Source organism: Salvelinus alpinus, chromosome 8 (genome assembly GCF_045679555.1).
Source record: "Salvelinus alpinus chromosome 8, SLU_Salpinus.1, whole genome shotgun sequence".
NCBI classification, from domain to species: domain Eukaryota; kingdom Metazoa; phylum Chordata; class Actinopteri; order Salmoniformes; family Salmonidae; genus Salvelinus; species Salvelinus alpinus.
The window spans coordinates 29417242-29433794 of record NC_092093.1 but is presented as its reverse complement, the minus strand read 5'-3'; the positions used below and the strand labels follow the sequence as shown (position 1 = coordinate 29433794).

Genomic DNA, 16553 nt, shown 5'->3' with positions numbered 1-16553 from the left:
GTGGAGATGATAAATCCCCCTGGTGTGTTTCATTAGACCCTCTCCAGGTAAATGAGCCCTCATTAGATGACTGAGGTACTTTGACTACTTATCTGATTGTTTCTAGTTAGCGGCTAGTCGGGTTGTACAGCCTCCCTGTGTTTATTTATGGATGCTACTACGCCCTTACTATCTCTGTCTGCAGTGGGCAGTAAATCTGCCCCAGTGTTGAGTGTTCTGTGGATGGGTTGGAGCCGGATGCGCCTGTCTCCCATCACTGTTCCATGAACAGCCACCCAGCCCTCAACCCTGGTCCTCTCATCCAGCCACAGGAGCCACATAGATGTGGTCCCCAGCATCCTCTGTGAGTCAGAGCAGACACCATGGGAATTCCATTCTCTTCTGTCTTAGAGCTGAGTCAAAGCCCAAAACAAACATGTTCTATCGAAATCTACTCAGAGCCTCAACATTAGTTGTGGGGGAAAAACACTGTCCTTCGTGTTTCTTTGTCTTACTTTGTTTTGTTTAGATTTTACAGGGTTTGTCCTCTTTTTCAGCTTGGAAACTGGCCTCTGCCCAGACTATGAGTGTAGAGCCTAGTTCAGCCTCTTATTAAAGCCAACAATAGCCATGGCATTAAAACTGCGGACAGATACCTATGCCAACATTCCTGTTTGTTAAATCCTAACCACTGCATGCAAGTACACAATTTTACAGATCAGGATTTCCTCTGCTCTCTCTGTGGCCATGTGGAAAATACACAGCCGTCGACCAAGGCCTCTCTTTGGTGTTGCGCCTACAGGGGACAGAGGAAGCGGTGGAGGAAGTGATGTCTGTCTGCTGACGAACCTCCATGGGTTCTGTTCATTCGACTGTGTTGAAGAAAATAATGATTTGGAGCCTTTTACAAACCTAAATATTGGAGTGTTCCTTCAAAAAGGATTTGCTTTCCTGTTCTTAGCAATAACAATCAGAGCGGTGATCCATTTGCCATATATTCTTTGGTAGGGGTATAGAAGGCAGGCGCTGTATTGCATAAGCAGGCCTAGCTAGTCCCTGGAGCGCTTCTCACAGCTCTGCTGGCTCTGACGTCAAGAGGCGCTAGCTGCCTGCTCTCTCACAGCCAAGCCCTTTGATGTTATATTTTGATAGAGAGACATTAGCATTAATGAAGGGATAGAAACCCTCTGCTATACCTGTTCCAATTCCACCAGCTCAACGGTACAGCTTCATGTGTGTTTATACACGTCTAAATGTGTGTGTCCTGTGGTGTGTGTGTCCTGTACTGCACTGTACTTGTGTGTGTGTGTGTGTGTGTGTGTGTGTGTGTGTGTGTGTGTGTGTGTTTTTTTACTGTGTATAAGGGGATGGTGTTAGTGGTACTCAGAGTGGAGTACTCTACTACCTTGTCCTTCAGAGAGCCTGAAGAGAGCCCAGAGGCAGCTGTATAGGTGTACTGAGAGCAGACTGAGAGGAACTAATGGGGAGAAGAGAGGCTCTGAATGGGATCAGGACTATAATGAGGGAGTCTGGGTCTACTCAACTTAGCATTAAGGCAACACGATACGAGAGAGAGAGAGTGAGAGAGAGACAGGCCACTGTCCTTTCACTTTGTTTTCCTACACAGCTAGCTACACATCTACTAGGTAGGCAGGACTCCACAACAACCCCCATTGAGAAGCTAGCTTCTTTCCTTTACATTTGCTTTACAGCCATTCTTCTGATTCCCATTAGCTTCACAGTGATGCGAAGAGCCTGTTGGGGTCTCTCAGTCTCTGTGTTATGACAACAGTAAGCCGTGGTACACTAACACGCATTACTCAACCCATATGTGTTTGGGAGGGTGGTCAGCCAATGGCAGCCATTGCTTAGATGACTGTGCAGATTTTGAGGCTAAAGAAGTGAAAATGAAGGGGTAATTAAGGGGTAATGAGCAACCTCTGATCAGACCGCTGATTTTTATGGGGAAGGGCAGTCCACCAACAATGCCATGTTGCTTCCTCAAGCTCACTCGGCGGGCTGAGAATGCACTAGAAGGCATGTTCCCCCTGCCTTGGACACTTGGTTTGGGGTTGGATTCCTCTGGGTTTCAGTTGGAAAGTGGTGGTGGATCAGAGCCAAAGGCCTTAGTTAGGTTCCAGATTCTCTCTGGTGGTTTAGACGAGAGCACTATACTTCATTACACGTCTCCTACAAGAGTCCCGTGAAACAAGGAAACCGGTGGAAATGTGGAACAAGGGAATTTTGTAATATGTGCTTGGTTATCAAATGTATTTGAGTACTGAGTAGAGCAGTAGCCCATGAATAAATGAGTGTTTTATTTCCATTGTTCTTCTCCATTAATTTGCATTGTATATTATGCCCTAGTTCGTGGTCGACGTGAGAATAGAACTGATTTTGACCATGTCTTTTACTATTCCATGTCACCGGTATGTGTTATTCACCAGTTCTTTTCTACTAAAGACTGTAGGGTTTCTATTTGAGTCAATTAGGAGCATGTTAAGGTGTAGTGTCAGGTGTGTTCACACTGGGAAGATGACTGTCTTGTGTGTGTGTGAGACTAGGAAGCTAGCTGTGTATTGGGATAAGTGGGTTCAGGTCTCTTGGCAGGTCATTGGTGCTCTGTCACTACAGACAGACTACAGCAGCCAGGCAGATATAGAACTGCCTCTGCCTGGCTAAAGCAATTCAGGTCTGAAGATAGTCATACGGTAGCTAATGGAAAGCAAAAATGGAATGATAATTTTCTCGGATGAAAGAGCATAGGTCATCTTCTAGCGCCGCCACGAATATAATGCGCTTTAGTTGCTGTTTTTTCGATAAAAAACAAAACATTTGTGAGTGGTCTTAAAGAGTAATTTGTGCTGAGACTCAGGTTCCCTGTTGTTGACAAAGCAATTTGCTTGTTGCAATTACCTTTTAATGTATAGCCAGTAACCATAGCTGTTATTATGCCTACCCTGCTTTCATGGGTCATCATGTCGTAGATGGAGTGATGCTTGTCTCAGTGAGCAAGAGGTTGCTTTGTGTTCATGGTTGTTTTCCTTTGAAGAGAGAGGCTGTTGACCTTCATGGCTCTGTCTGTTTGGCAGGGCATAGTTCATTTGTTATACTGCTGTATGCTGATGGGTGCTGACAGTGAGGCGTGGGTTGGGTTCTCCCTTGCAGAGGGAGTGAGATGACAAAGGTACTGCTGAGTAAGAGACCCTCCACTGTTCTTCCATTCCATAGCATCCGCTTCCCACATCAAGTCTGGGTGCTCTGCGCCTCCCTCTAGGCCTAGGGCCTGTTCGTGTTTAGCCAGCTTTGCAATTCCGGTCTTATTCTCTTGTTTTCTACCTTCGAGAGCAATTCCACAAAAGTCTCAGGTTTCTCTGCCATCCCCGGTCTGACTAGAGATCAATAATCAGGAAACGACCGCCAGATGAAATTGAGTCTGATGTATCAACGCTGTGGAGGGGAGATGCATGTTTCAAGCCTCTTTCAAAGAAGAAAGTGGAAAACAGGCTTTCCCCTGCATGGTTTAATGTTGTTGAACAACACTCCCTTCTCCCCTGCTGACACACACTCACCTGAGAGAGGTTATGTGGCGGTACTCACTCGCACGCACGCACGCACGCACGCACGCACGCACACACACACACACACACACACACACACACACAATATCCCATGGCTCTCTTCTATTCCCTTCCCCAGGGCCTCTACCCTCTCTCTTTTTCGCTCTCTCTCACAATTTTTCTGCTCCGTCTTTCTTTCTCTTTGCCTCTCTCTCTTCACATTCTGCCCCTCTCTCTCCTGTCTGTCTCCTCCTGTTGGAGTAGTTGCTATGGAGTGGGAGGGAGGGTGAAGGATGTTGGTGAATAATTTACTGCCTGACAGGGCCTTGGCCTAATTGTTTTGTTCTGCTGGTCGGTAACAGAGTTGGCCAAGTCTCAAATGACACCCACTACTACAGCCTATATAGTGCATTAGTTGTGACCAGAGCCCTTGTGGTGATGCAGGAGTGTGGTGGTGTGTGTAGTTACCAAGACTGTTAAATACTAGGCCTAGGCTGAATGGTTTCCCTTCTGCAGGTAAACTGTCCATGTATATTGCACACTCACCCTGATATGCTCTATATATATACAAAAGTATGTGGACACCCCTTCAAATTAGTGGATTCGGCTATTTCAGCCACAGCTGTTGCTGACGGGTGTATAAAATCGAGCACATAGCCATGCGATCTCCATAGACAAACATTGGCAGTAGAATGGTCTTACTGAAGAGCTCAGGGACTTAAAACGTGACACTGTCATATGATGTCACCTTTCCAAATTTCTGCCCTGCTAGAGCTTCCCCGGTCATCTGTAAGTGCTGTTGTTATTGTGAAGTGAAAACGTCTAGGAGCAACAGCGGCTCACAAGCTCACAGAACGTGACTGCTGAAACGTGTAAAAATTGACTGTCCTCGGTTGCAACACTCACTACCAAACTACCTTTGGAAGCAATGTCTGCACAGGAACTGTTTGTCGGGAGCTTCATGAAATGGGTTGTAATGGCCGAGCAGCCTAAAATCACCATGTGCAATGCCAAGCGTCGGTTGGAGTGGTGTAAAGCTCGCCGCTATTGGACTCTGGAGCAGTAGAAACGCGTTCTCTGGAGTGATGAATCACGCTTCACCATCTGGCAGTCGGATGGACTAATCTGGGTGTAGCGGATGCCAGGAGAACACTACCTGTCCCAATACATAGTGTCAACTACCAACTATAAAGTCTGATGGAGGAGAAATAATGGTCTGGGGCTGTTTTTCATGGTTCTGGTTAAGCCCCTTAGTTCCAGTGAAGGGAAATCTTAACGCTACAGCATACAATGACATTCTAGACGATTCTGTATTTCCAACTTTGGGGAAGGCACTTTCATGTTTCAGCATGACAATGCCCCCGTGCACAAAGCGAGGTCCGTACAGAAATGGTTTGTCGATCTGTGTGGAAGAACTTGACTGGTCTGCACAAAGCCCTGACCTCAACCCCATGTAACACCTTCGGGATGAATTGTAACGCCGACTGCGAGCCAGGCCTAATCGCCCAACATCAGTGCCTGACCTCACTAATGCTCTTGTGGCTGAATGGAAGCAAGTCCCCGAAGGAATATTCCAACTTCTAGTGGAAAGCCTTCCCAGAAGAGTGGAGGCTGTTATAGCAGCAAAGGGGAGACCAAATCCATATTAATGCCCATGATTTTAGAATGAGATATTTGACGAGCAGGTGTCCACATACTTTTGGTCATGTAGTGTATCTTAAAAACCTCTTATGGCTGAGATCGGCTAAGATCCCGTTAACGGAATCGATTTGACAACAGCCAGTGAAAGTGCAGGGCGCCAAATTCAAACAACAGAAATCTCATAATTGAAATTCCTCAAACATACAAGTATTTCACACCATTTTAAAGATAAACTTGTTGTTAATCCCACCACAGTGTCCGATTTCAAAAAGGCTTTACGACGAAAGCACACCGAACGATTATGTTAGGTCAGTACCTAGTCACAGAAAAACACAGCCATTTTTCCAGCCAAAGAGAGGAGTCACAAAAAGCAGAAATAGGATAAAATTAATCACTTATCTTTGATGATCTTCATCAGATGACACTCATAGGACTTCATGTTACACAATACATGTATGTTTTGTTTGATAAAGTTCATATTTATATCCAAAAATCTCAGTTTACATTGGCGCGTTATGTTCAGTAGTTCCAAAACATCCGGTGATTTTGCAGAGAGCCACATCAATTTACAGAAATACTCATAATAAATATTGATAAAAGATACAACTGTTATGCATGGAATTTTAGATCCACTTCTCCTTAATGCAACCGCTGTGTCAGATTTCAAAAAAACTTGAAGGAAAAAGCACACCATGCTATAATCTGAGTACAGCGCTCAGACAACAAAACACGCCATACAGATATCCGCCATGTTGTGGAGTCAACAGAAGTCAGAAATAACATTATAAATATTCACTTACCTTTGATGATCTGCATCAGAATGCACTCCCAGGAATCCAAGTTCCACAATAAATGTTTGATTTGTTCGATAAAGTCCATAATTTATGTCCAAATACCTCCTTTTTGTTTGCGTGTTTAGTACACAATCCAAACTCATGACGCGCGGGCAGGTCCAGGCGAAAAGTCATATTACAGTTCGTAGAAATATGTCAAACGAAGTATAGAATCAATCTTTAGGATGTTTTTATCATAAATCTTCAATATTGTTTCAACCGGAGAATTCCTTTGTCTGTAGAAATGCAATGGAACAGAGCTAACTCTCACGTGAGCACGCGTGATCAGCTCATGCCACTCTGGCAGAGCCCTGACTCATTCAGCTCTCATTAGCCCCCACTTCACAGTAGAATCCTCAAACAAGGTTCTAAAGACATCTAGTGGAAGCCTTAGGAAGTGCAATATGACCCCATAGACACTGTATATTGGATAGGCAAACCTACAAACCTCAGATTTCCCACTTCCTGGTTGGATTTTTTTCTCAGGTTTTTGCCTGTCATATGAGTTCTGTTATACTCACAGACATCATTCAAAAAGTTTTAGAAACTTCAGAGTGTTTTCTATCCAAACCTACTGATAGGTAGGATATATATACATATATATATATGATACATATATTAGCAACTGGGCCTGAGTAGCAGGCAGTTTACTTTGGGCACCTTATTCATCCAAGCTACTCAATACTGCCACCAGCCATAAGAAGTTAATGGATAGTTGACACCCCCTTAGACCATTCTCCTTTTAATCATGTCAGATCCCATCACGTAAACGACTCCTCCAATACCATTATCCTCTCAAACAGCCACTCTTCCAGTTCCTGACTTTCAGGAGACCACAAATGTTGCTGTACTGGCCAGGCTTGATTAACTCTAATCAACTGTTTGGGGTAGAAACCAATGTCCCCTTGTGTACTGCTGTTTAATGTGTGTCCCCCTGTTTCTCTCTCCTCTCTGCAGTGAACAGAGTATCTGTCAGGCACGGGCCGCTGTCATGGTGTATGATGATGCCAATAAGAAATGGGTTCCAGCCGGCGGCTCCACGGGCTTCAGCAGAGTGCACATATACCACCACACGGGCAACAACGCCTTCCGGGTGGTGGGACGCAAAATACAGGACCATCAGGTGAGTCAGTGGGGACAGCACAGGACTAGATGATTTGAGAAGTATGTAGTGCTTGAGAAGACTTTCTGAATGCAATAGAAATACTTTAGTAGTTGTCGTTTATTTGAAGTGGGACCAGGATTTCACGTGGCTGAACCCTGCGCTGATCGGATGGCTCTAGAGTTCTTTACGTTATTCCGTCTCTGACGTGTTTCATTTGGAGAGTAGCCTGGCAGCCATCTTGCTTCTCTGTGTCTCTCAGGAATGATCCAGCTCTGTAATTGGAAACAGATTGGAGAGCTCTGTTGCTCCACTAGTCACCGTCACATCACAGCCGTGACTGGACTGCTAGAGCCAAACTCTCAAAAACATACATCTGTCAGTGTGTTTGTCCAAGAGTAAAGCCCATGGTTAGCTATAGAGTCAACAGACAACAACAGCAACATAGATCCATGCCAGAGAGGAAACCTAACAGTCTCCTGTATTCCTCTCCTCTCTCTGATTGGCTTACTGCTTTTTCTCTGTATGCTATGATCTGGCCAGGCAGCCAGAGATACACATCTGTATTTAATGAAGGGAACATTTATGTGGAAAATGAGTGGATGGCCTGTTCTTAGGAAAAATAGGATACATATTTAGAGAAACAAAACACCAGGTGCTGCTGAATTGTTTCCAACGGTACCAGACTACACCTCTCCGATTGGATTAGTGTTGGCGCTGATTGTTGTCTGTTTGGTGTTTGTTTGGTATTTGGTAGCCCTCTGTGTGTGTTTCTAGCATACACAATGCAGCTGACCCTTGCCCAAACCCATCTCCTGGGTTTTTAACTGAATTCCCCTCTAAATTCAGTTATGTCAGCGGGAACTGAAACTCTTGTTTTCCCTCTCTGTCGCCTGTTATTCTCATTACAAACATATGGGTTTCCCTTAGAGTGGTTTCCCTGAAATAGACTTGCCCTGATGGGCTGTTTTCAGCATTGAGGGTGAATAGGTTTTAGTAGAGGTATATTATACTGCCTGGGTTGGGACTGAACAGATGGTTAGCTTGGTCTGATTGATCCTGCGTGTGTCCTATCAGAGTTAACTCTACATGTCTGGGAGTATCTCTCTCTCTCAGTGCATCAGACTGTTAGGATTTAGTAGATTTCACTGTAATGGTGTTAGTGGATAAACTTGCACACAGAGCACTTCTGCCAGTCCATTAGTTGGGGATGGTCACTATAGGATCCAGTCTGTTGCATCCCAGAACATCAGTGCTGTCTCTCAGGGCCTCATTGCCATGCAGGAAGAGTGTTTGTGGAGATGGCTGAGTGCAGTACTAGTGTAGTCCACTGAGGCATTGTCTACATCCAGAGGCACTGTGGACCAGGGGCCTTTTCTGCAGTGGCAGATCCTGTTATATACTCCTGTCTCAGGAGAGGCCAATGGAGAGATGGAGCAGTGTAGGACAGGTCAGACGAGTGGAGAATACATTTACATTTAAGTCATTTAGCAGACGCTCTTATCCAGAGCGACTTACAAGTTGGTGCATTCACCTTATGATATCCAGTGGAACAACCACTTTACAATAGGGGGGGGGGGGGTTAGAAGGATTACTTTATCCTATCCTAGGTATTCCTTAAAGAGGTGGTGTTTCAGGTGTTTCCGGAAGGTGGTGATTGACTCCGCTGACCTGGCGTCGTGGGGGAGTTTGTTCCACCATTGGGGTGCCAGAGCAGCGAACAGTTTTGACTGGGCTGAGCGGGAGCTGTACTTCCTCAGAGGTAGGGAGGCGAGCATAGAATAGAATAGAGGCATTGTTGGTTGGCCGGTTAACTCTAAAAGCATATTTTTGTTCTGGGTCTAGTATCCCTGTTTATTGGGATTATCTTACTATCCCAGAAGCATTATGAACTCAGCAAAAAAGGAAACGTCCTCTCACTGTCAAATCAAATCAAATCAAATGTATTTATATAGCCCTTCTTACATCAGCTGATATCTCAAAGTGCTGTACAGAAACCCAGCCTAAAACCCCAAACAGCAAGCAATGCAGGTGTAGAAGCACGTGGCTAGGAAAAACTCCCTAGAAAGGCCAAAACCTAGGAAGAAACCTAGAGATGAACCAGGCTATGAGGCTATGAGGGGTGGATTATAACAGAACATGGCCAAGATGTTCAAATGTTCATAAATTACCAGCATGGTCAAATAATAATAATCACAGTAGTTGTCGAGGGTGCAGCAAGTCAGCACCTCAGGAGTAAATGTCAGTTGGCTTTTCATAGCCGATCATTAAGAGTATCTCTACCGCTCCTGCAGTCTCTAGAGAGTTGTGTCAACTGTGTTTATTTTCAGCAAACTTAACATGTGTAAATATTTGTATTAACATAACAAGATTCAGCAACCGAGACCATAAACTGAACAAGTTTCACAGACATGTGACTAACAGAAATGGAAAATTGTGTCCCTGAACAAAGATGGGGTCAAAATCAAAAGTAACAGTCAGTATCTGGTGTGGCCACCAGCTGCATTAAGTACTGCACTGCATCTCTTCCTCATGGACTGCACCAGATTTGCCAGTTCTTGCTGTGAGATGTTACCCCACTCTTCCACCAAGGCACCTACAAGTTCCTGGACATTTCTGGGGGGAATGGCCCTAACCCTCACCCTCCGATCCAACAGGTCCCAGACGTGCTCAATGGGATTGAGAACCAGGCTCTTCGCTGGCCATGGCAGAACACTGACATGTCTTGCAGGAAATCACGCACAGAATGAGCAGTATGGCTGGTGGCATTGTCATGCTGGAGGGTCATGTCAGGATGAGCCTGCAGGAAGGGTACCACATGAGGGAGGAGGATGTCTTCCCTGTAACGCACAGCGTTGAGATTGCCTGCAAAGACAACAAGCTCAGTCCGATGATGCTGTGACACACCGCCCCAGACCATGACAGACCCTCCACCTCCAAATCGATCCCACTCCAGAGTACAGGCATCGGTGTAACGCTCATTCCTTCGACGATAAACGCGATTCCGACCATCACCCCTGGTGAGACAAAACCGCGACTCGTCAGTGAAGAGCATTTTTTGCCAGTCCTGTCTGGTCCAGCGACGGTGGGTTTGCGCCATAGGCGACATTGTTGCCGGTGATGTCTGGTGAGGACCTGCCTTACAACAGGCCTACAAGCCCTCAGTCCAGCCTCTCTCAGCCTATTGCGGACAGTCTGAGCACTGATGGAGGGATTTTTTTGCTGAGTTAGATAGTGACTGGACTCAGCCGTTTAGTCCCTCTGTGACGTGTTTCTGGTCAGGACCATGTAGTGATTGAGACAGAGCTGTGGAGCATGGTGGTCAGACATAAACACGCAGGCCACAGTGGGCCCCTTGGTGCGCAGAACCTCCAACAGAACCTCCATCCTGCGGGACTTGTGGGCCCTGACAGAGATCATTACGGTGCAGTCTGCATTTTTCGTGCTGCGGACGGTCAGACGACTTTGGGATGAAAAAATATTTTGTTGTCCCGCAGATTGTTTGTTCTTTCTGCTTAGGCTAGTATGTGTTATCCTAGGCATACCTATTGTATTAAAAGCACCTCTTTGTCATGTTATTCACACACTCAGTAGCCTACCTCCTCTCCTAGTTGGGCGTGATCAACATCAAGTGTGCCTATACAGTATTTGTGGTCTCAATGAAATGGAGTAGGCCGCCTATGCATGGGCGCAGAGCCAGGTGGCAGTTGTCTTTCCAAGGAAATGAACTTCCTAAATATGATTTAGGCTAAAGTTTACTAAATTGCCTGGAAATAAATATTGATCACCTATATTTGTCGTCTGAAAATCGCCCCACTCCTAAAAGGTAGGCTATATGCTAAATGTAGCTTGAGAGAAAGTGTCCGCTCTCTCACCCACTCTGCGCTCTTCAAACTACATCTATCCTATTGGCTGATGTATCCCAGTAATACCTATAGCCTAATATAATGGGCCATGTGAGAATTGCTGGTAATTGAACAACTCTTATATTGCCTATAGGGTTCAAAATTGCTGGGACCATGGCTGGCAAGTGAGCTTCGTTACATATGCCTAAGATAATATTGTGACCAGTTCTTCCGGGAGCTGGTGGGAGTCGGACAGAAAGCCAGCGGGAGCGGGCTGGTGCGGTATGAAAAGCTGAGCGTGGGATGAAGAAATCAGTTGCGTGCAGACCACTTCGAGTGGCGCAGCGCTCTAAGGCTCTGCATCTCAGTGCTAGAGGCGTCACTACAGACCTTGGTTCGATTCCAGGCTGTATCACAACCGGCCGTGATTGGGAGTCCCATAGAGTGGCGCACAATTGGCCCAGCATCGTTAGGGTTTGGCAGGGGTAGGCCGTCATTGTAAATAAGAATTTGCTCTTAACTGACTTGCCTAGTTAAATCATTTTTTTTAAATGAAGTACTTTCTACCATAATGAGGGCCAGTAAATCCAGGAAGTTTGGAATCCCAGTGCAGCACCTCACTCCCCTCAGAGAACTTCCACCACAGAGGGCAGTTAAGGATGACATCAAACCCAGCCCTGATGCAGGGTGTCAAGTAATATTTCACTCTTGATGTTTTTCTTTCTTTGAAGACTTTATTAAAAAACACTCAGTAGTCGCTATTTGTTCCCCCTGAAGCAATAAACCCTGACCACTTTTTAAGAATCTAATTTAGAGTTCCTACCCCCCATTAACTTTGAAGGTCTTATTTCTGGAATGCCTGACCCTGTTCCGCCTGTCTATTACTTCATGTAGAGCAGCAAACTGGAGCAGAAGGATTTAACGCAGTGGAAAAACCTCAATGTTATTGGTTTCATTTTACCAATCCAATAAAAAGCTATTGCTGGCCCTCTCCTTCTCTTGGTCTCACACTTGTCCTTACAATTGCTGTAGACCTATAATGTGTGTGAAGGACAATTTGATGTAGATATCCAAAAACAGACGTCACAGTTTCTAAGTACTGATCCAATAGTCTCATTCCTGTGATGAGTGAAGTGTCTATAGTGTCTATAGTGTCTATAGTGTCTATAGTGCAGTGTCTCCAGAGTAGGAAGGTCTTGCTGTTGTTTCTACAGCCGCTAAGCGTCGCAGAATTCAAACCCTCAAGTCCCTGCAATGTCTTGTGATGGATGAGTACTGCACATAGACCCCAGGAGTGTGTGTGTGTGTGTGTGCGCACAGTCACGGGAGGTTGTTTGTCCGCTGACACTGTATGACGGCGAGGCGTGACTGAGAATCCATCTAACACACAGCGTTCCTCCTGTAGGAGAGGGCGAGGGAGTGGTCGGCATGTGCTTCATCAGCAATCCCAGAACCCTCTCTGTCTTCTCCCTGACGTCTCCCATCCCGTGGGAAGAGAGGAGGATAGGTCATTACGAGGCCTTGCTCTCCTGCTGTTGTTGTTTGTTTCAACACAATGGGAAAGGTCCTTCACGCCACCCCTATAGACACTCACAGCGACATGTGTCCTCAACATGTAGGAGGGACTTGACTGTTCTTACAACTGGGTTCAGATGATCCTTGGACTCCATGGAAAGGTCACGTTGACACCCTGTTGTGGGTTCATAGCAGCAAACTGGTTAGTAGCGCAAGGACCACTAAAGGCTTAACGAACACAGACCTGATGTAGGATTTCTGTTGTCTTCTTCATTCTCTACTTAGTAAGTCAATAAGCTGATCATGAATGGAGATGTTTTTATATTGCATCATAACTCTTTTAATAAGACTTTAATCCGACAGCAATCCTGATGCATGTTAATTAGGCCCTCTGATGGATTTCTGGTTTCTAATTATTATGAGCAGAGATTTGCAACACTACACACACCGCACTGTGTGATTAATATTGATGTGATTATTGACTTATCTAAATTGAGACGGTATGGAGGCAAGACGTGTGAAGATTTGATGCTGCTTATTATTATTCGACCTATCTGCATCTGTTTAGTGCAGAGAATCGATCACAGGAAGATAGACTATCTATCTGGAGTGTTGAGGCGTTGGCTTGTCATGGTCATTTCAACTCATCTATATGAAACACACGTATGATGGCTGAAGTTGATATACTGTGGCATACTTTCCCCTTTGCACTGACTCTTTCAACTGCTGACTGCAGCAGTGAAATCTGTAGCCTAGGCCTTGAATACTGCTCAGAGCCTGACTAGCCTGAAGAACTAACGGAGTTCCGGAGTGTTTCTTGGCTGGGGTACAGTACTGCTGATTTCTGATAGAGGCTAGATTAACTATATGTGTTATACGCCGTTCCTCTACTGTTCCTCTGTCTCTAACTGGAGTTGAACCGACAGCCTGTTTGTTTTCTCTGCTCTGTTGTGTGCCCCAGTGTGCTCATCAACAAGAAATGAGAGAACAGATTATGTAAATCTCTGGCCTGGCCGCCCAGAGGAAAAATAAATCTAGTAACCAACACATCTTCACTTTCAAGAGCCAAAGGAATGTTCAATTCAATTCTAGATATTTAAAATAAACGTGGTGCGGATATTATAGGTATTTTTTCCACAGCTTTCGCCAACCCTAACATTCTAGAACTGAATAACTATCTTGATCCTCAAGCTGCGAATGATTGCTTGGGAGCTAAACGCAGCTCATTTGATTCCCTCCATTTGTTTATGAACGGTGTGCTCATGTTTCTCTGACCTGAAGACTGACACAGCGTTTCTTCTTGGTCATATGCCAAAGTGATTAAATAACCACATATTTAACATTTCAAGGTGGTAGTGAGGTAGTGAGTGTGGCGGTTCTTAAGTGCTTTTAGACTGACTGAGGTGTATTAGCTGTAATGAATGACTCACTTTATAGAGTAGACCTATCATGTGCTCTAGAAAGCTGCATTTCCTGTTATCATGATAAACGTGTTCTGAGCAACACAGTTCTTTCTGTGCTTCAGAAAAGCTGTCTCAAAACCATCTCACCTCTCCTTCGCCCCATAAGTGCGCTAAACTTGTTTTGAGCAACACAAATAGTCCTTTCAGTACTTCAGAATAAACCATGTCACCCTCTCTCCTTCTCCAGGTGGTAATAAACTGTGCCATTCCCAAGGGGCTCAAGTACAACCAGGCCACACAGACCTTCCACCAGTGGCGCGATGCCAGGCAGGTCTACGGACTCAACTTTGGCAGCAAGGAGGATGCCAACGTTTTCGCCAGTGCCATGATGCATGCCCTGGAGGTGCTCAACTCTCAGGACACAGGTGCAGGTAAGCTCCACTGACTGACAGGAAGACTGCTGTAAAGACCTGAGAGATCCATCCAGCTGTCTGTGGGGTTTTAACAAATGAGAGGTGGTCTTGCCTGTTGCCATTCTGTTGCCTCACTCACTGCAGTGGTTGGAGTGAGAGGTGTCCTGCATGTAAAGTAGGCAGGCATGCAAACCTTATGGCTGATGTAGGAGATGGGTATGGGTTAGGCTAGGAGGGCTTTGCTCAGACACACAGCTGGTTAACCCCCTTACGCTTGTGGAAAGTGGCTTATATGGACGGGGCCAAATTGAAATGATTCTAACAGAAGAAGTATAAAAAGCATTTGCATGACCATGGTAGCAATTGAAAGAGAACACGTTGGAGGTCATGGGGAAATTATCAGGCCGAAGGTGAGGACAAAACAGTTCATCTGGCACAAGACTGAATCCAAACACTAAACCGTTGATTTCATGTGCCTTTTTAAGTTTACTGTACTTTTCACAGCGTTTGTCAATAATGAAATCTGCAAATACTCTGGATACATTCAGTAACATAATAAGAATATTCATTGCCATTTTGGAGTAGGTGCAAGATAAGAAAAAATGATAACAAGGGTTTGAGTGAGAGATCACCTCTCCCCACCCTCACACAATTGCTGCTTACGCAATCCCAAAACGTTCTATTATAAATCTGGGCAGGTGGGCTTCATTTGAAAGATTATTCTATTGCCAACATGGCTAGCTAAGTTATAAAATATTATCTTGCCGTGTTAGGCTTTCGAAAGGCACTTCAGACAAACCGAATGTAATGTTGGTGCACATAGAATAGAGTCATGAGTGCATTCAAGTGCGTGTTGCGCAGCTACTTTCCTTCACAATACGACAAACACTCATTCTGTTTAGAAAAACCCACAGTATAACACGTGTCCTTGTAACTGTGGATCAACCATAAATGTTGATAACAAATGACATGAGTTTTCAAATATAGAAATGTGAAGTGCACATTTGGACTCATGGATGTGTGGTTTGCTTGTATGACATCAAATCAGTATTTATTATAATACTCAACATATCATCTTTCAGATCAACTCCTCTCGATTTACAGCATTTCCCACTCGGTCAACAACTATGTGCAAAAGTAGCCCAATCAGTGGGAGGGATGGGGGCATCTTGTTGCGCGGTACTCAACTTTATAACGACTGTCAGTTATAACCCATACAGTGCTGTGAACCGGAGACCCTGGTTGCATTCCAAACACGTAAAAGACACACCCTCCTCCACTTACCCTCACATTATGCCCTTGGGGGAATCCCTGTGGCTATCTTTGCCGTCGGTCCAAACAATTAGCGAAGCAAGGGAAGTTGGCAATGTAAGCCCCTCAGCCATCGTTTGTGATAGTGTGCGAGTGTACAATTATGTTCACTCCAGGGCCTGAAACTCCCCATAATTAAATTGGCGATGATTATACATCTGCTAAGAAAAGGCCAACATAAATATGGAGAAGTCAACATACAAGTGTAAGTAAAAACGAATGTAAATAAGTGCAACTAATCCACATGACCGCACAAACACGTCTCGTAAAAGTAATTATGTTTTTGTTTGGTTAGCTTTTGGAAACGTTCGCTAGCTCATACAACTTTCCCTGACGTTACACATGATAATTTTTCCGATTTACCAGATATCGTCGGATGGCTAGTTTTCGATGTCTGCGGATGCATTTTCTTCTAGCCAAAATATGAAATGCAATTGTAATTGACTGTAGCGCATATAAAGCACACACAACAGCTATTGGTGGTTCCATGATGACTGAAAACACAACCGTGGGATGAACAAGTGACGAATTTTCCGGGCAAGAGCGGTCCATTTAAAATTCATTCATTCCTCCCTCGCCCTGCAAGTGTCAACTCATCATACGTCATGATATGTGATCAGAGGTGTCCACTTAATTTGAGGGCTGAGGGGAGAGGGTGTGTCTTGCATGTTTGGAATACAGACCCTGAGCTCTAACCAATGTTCCCTCTAAACTGCACACGGGCGCTCAGTAGACCCGAGACTGCCTCGCAGCTCCCATTGGACTGCTGTGCAGAATAAATACTGTCAGTCCACGGAGAGAAGCACGAGGTTGAACTTCACTCAACTTTCTAGAGTTTTCCCTGTTAACACGATCAACGTTTCCCTTTACTGTGGCATTTGTGATCAAATCAACGCAATATTGGACACTTTCAAATCAAATTTATTTATAAAGCCCTTCTTACATCAGCTG

The 16553-nt window shown here is 44.9% G+C and overlaps 1 protein-coding gene across 6 annotated transcripts in view; it reads left to right on the top strand.

Moving 5' to 3' along the window:
* LOC139582885 (protein enabled homolog) overlaps window positions 1-16553 on the top strand; it is a 170633-nt gene that overhangs the window by 94600 nt on the left and 59480 nt on the right. For all 6 annotated transcript variants that reach the window (XM_071413310.1, XM_071413309.1, XM_071413307.1 and 3 more), the window contains exons 2-3: window positions 6971-7136; window positions 14126-14309. In XM_071413310.1, coding sequence (XP_071269411.1) covers window positions 6971-7136; window positions 14126-14309 — 350 coding nt within the window. The remainder of the gene's footprint in view (window positions 1-6970; window positions 7137-14125; window positions 14310-16553) is intronic.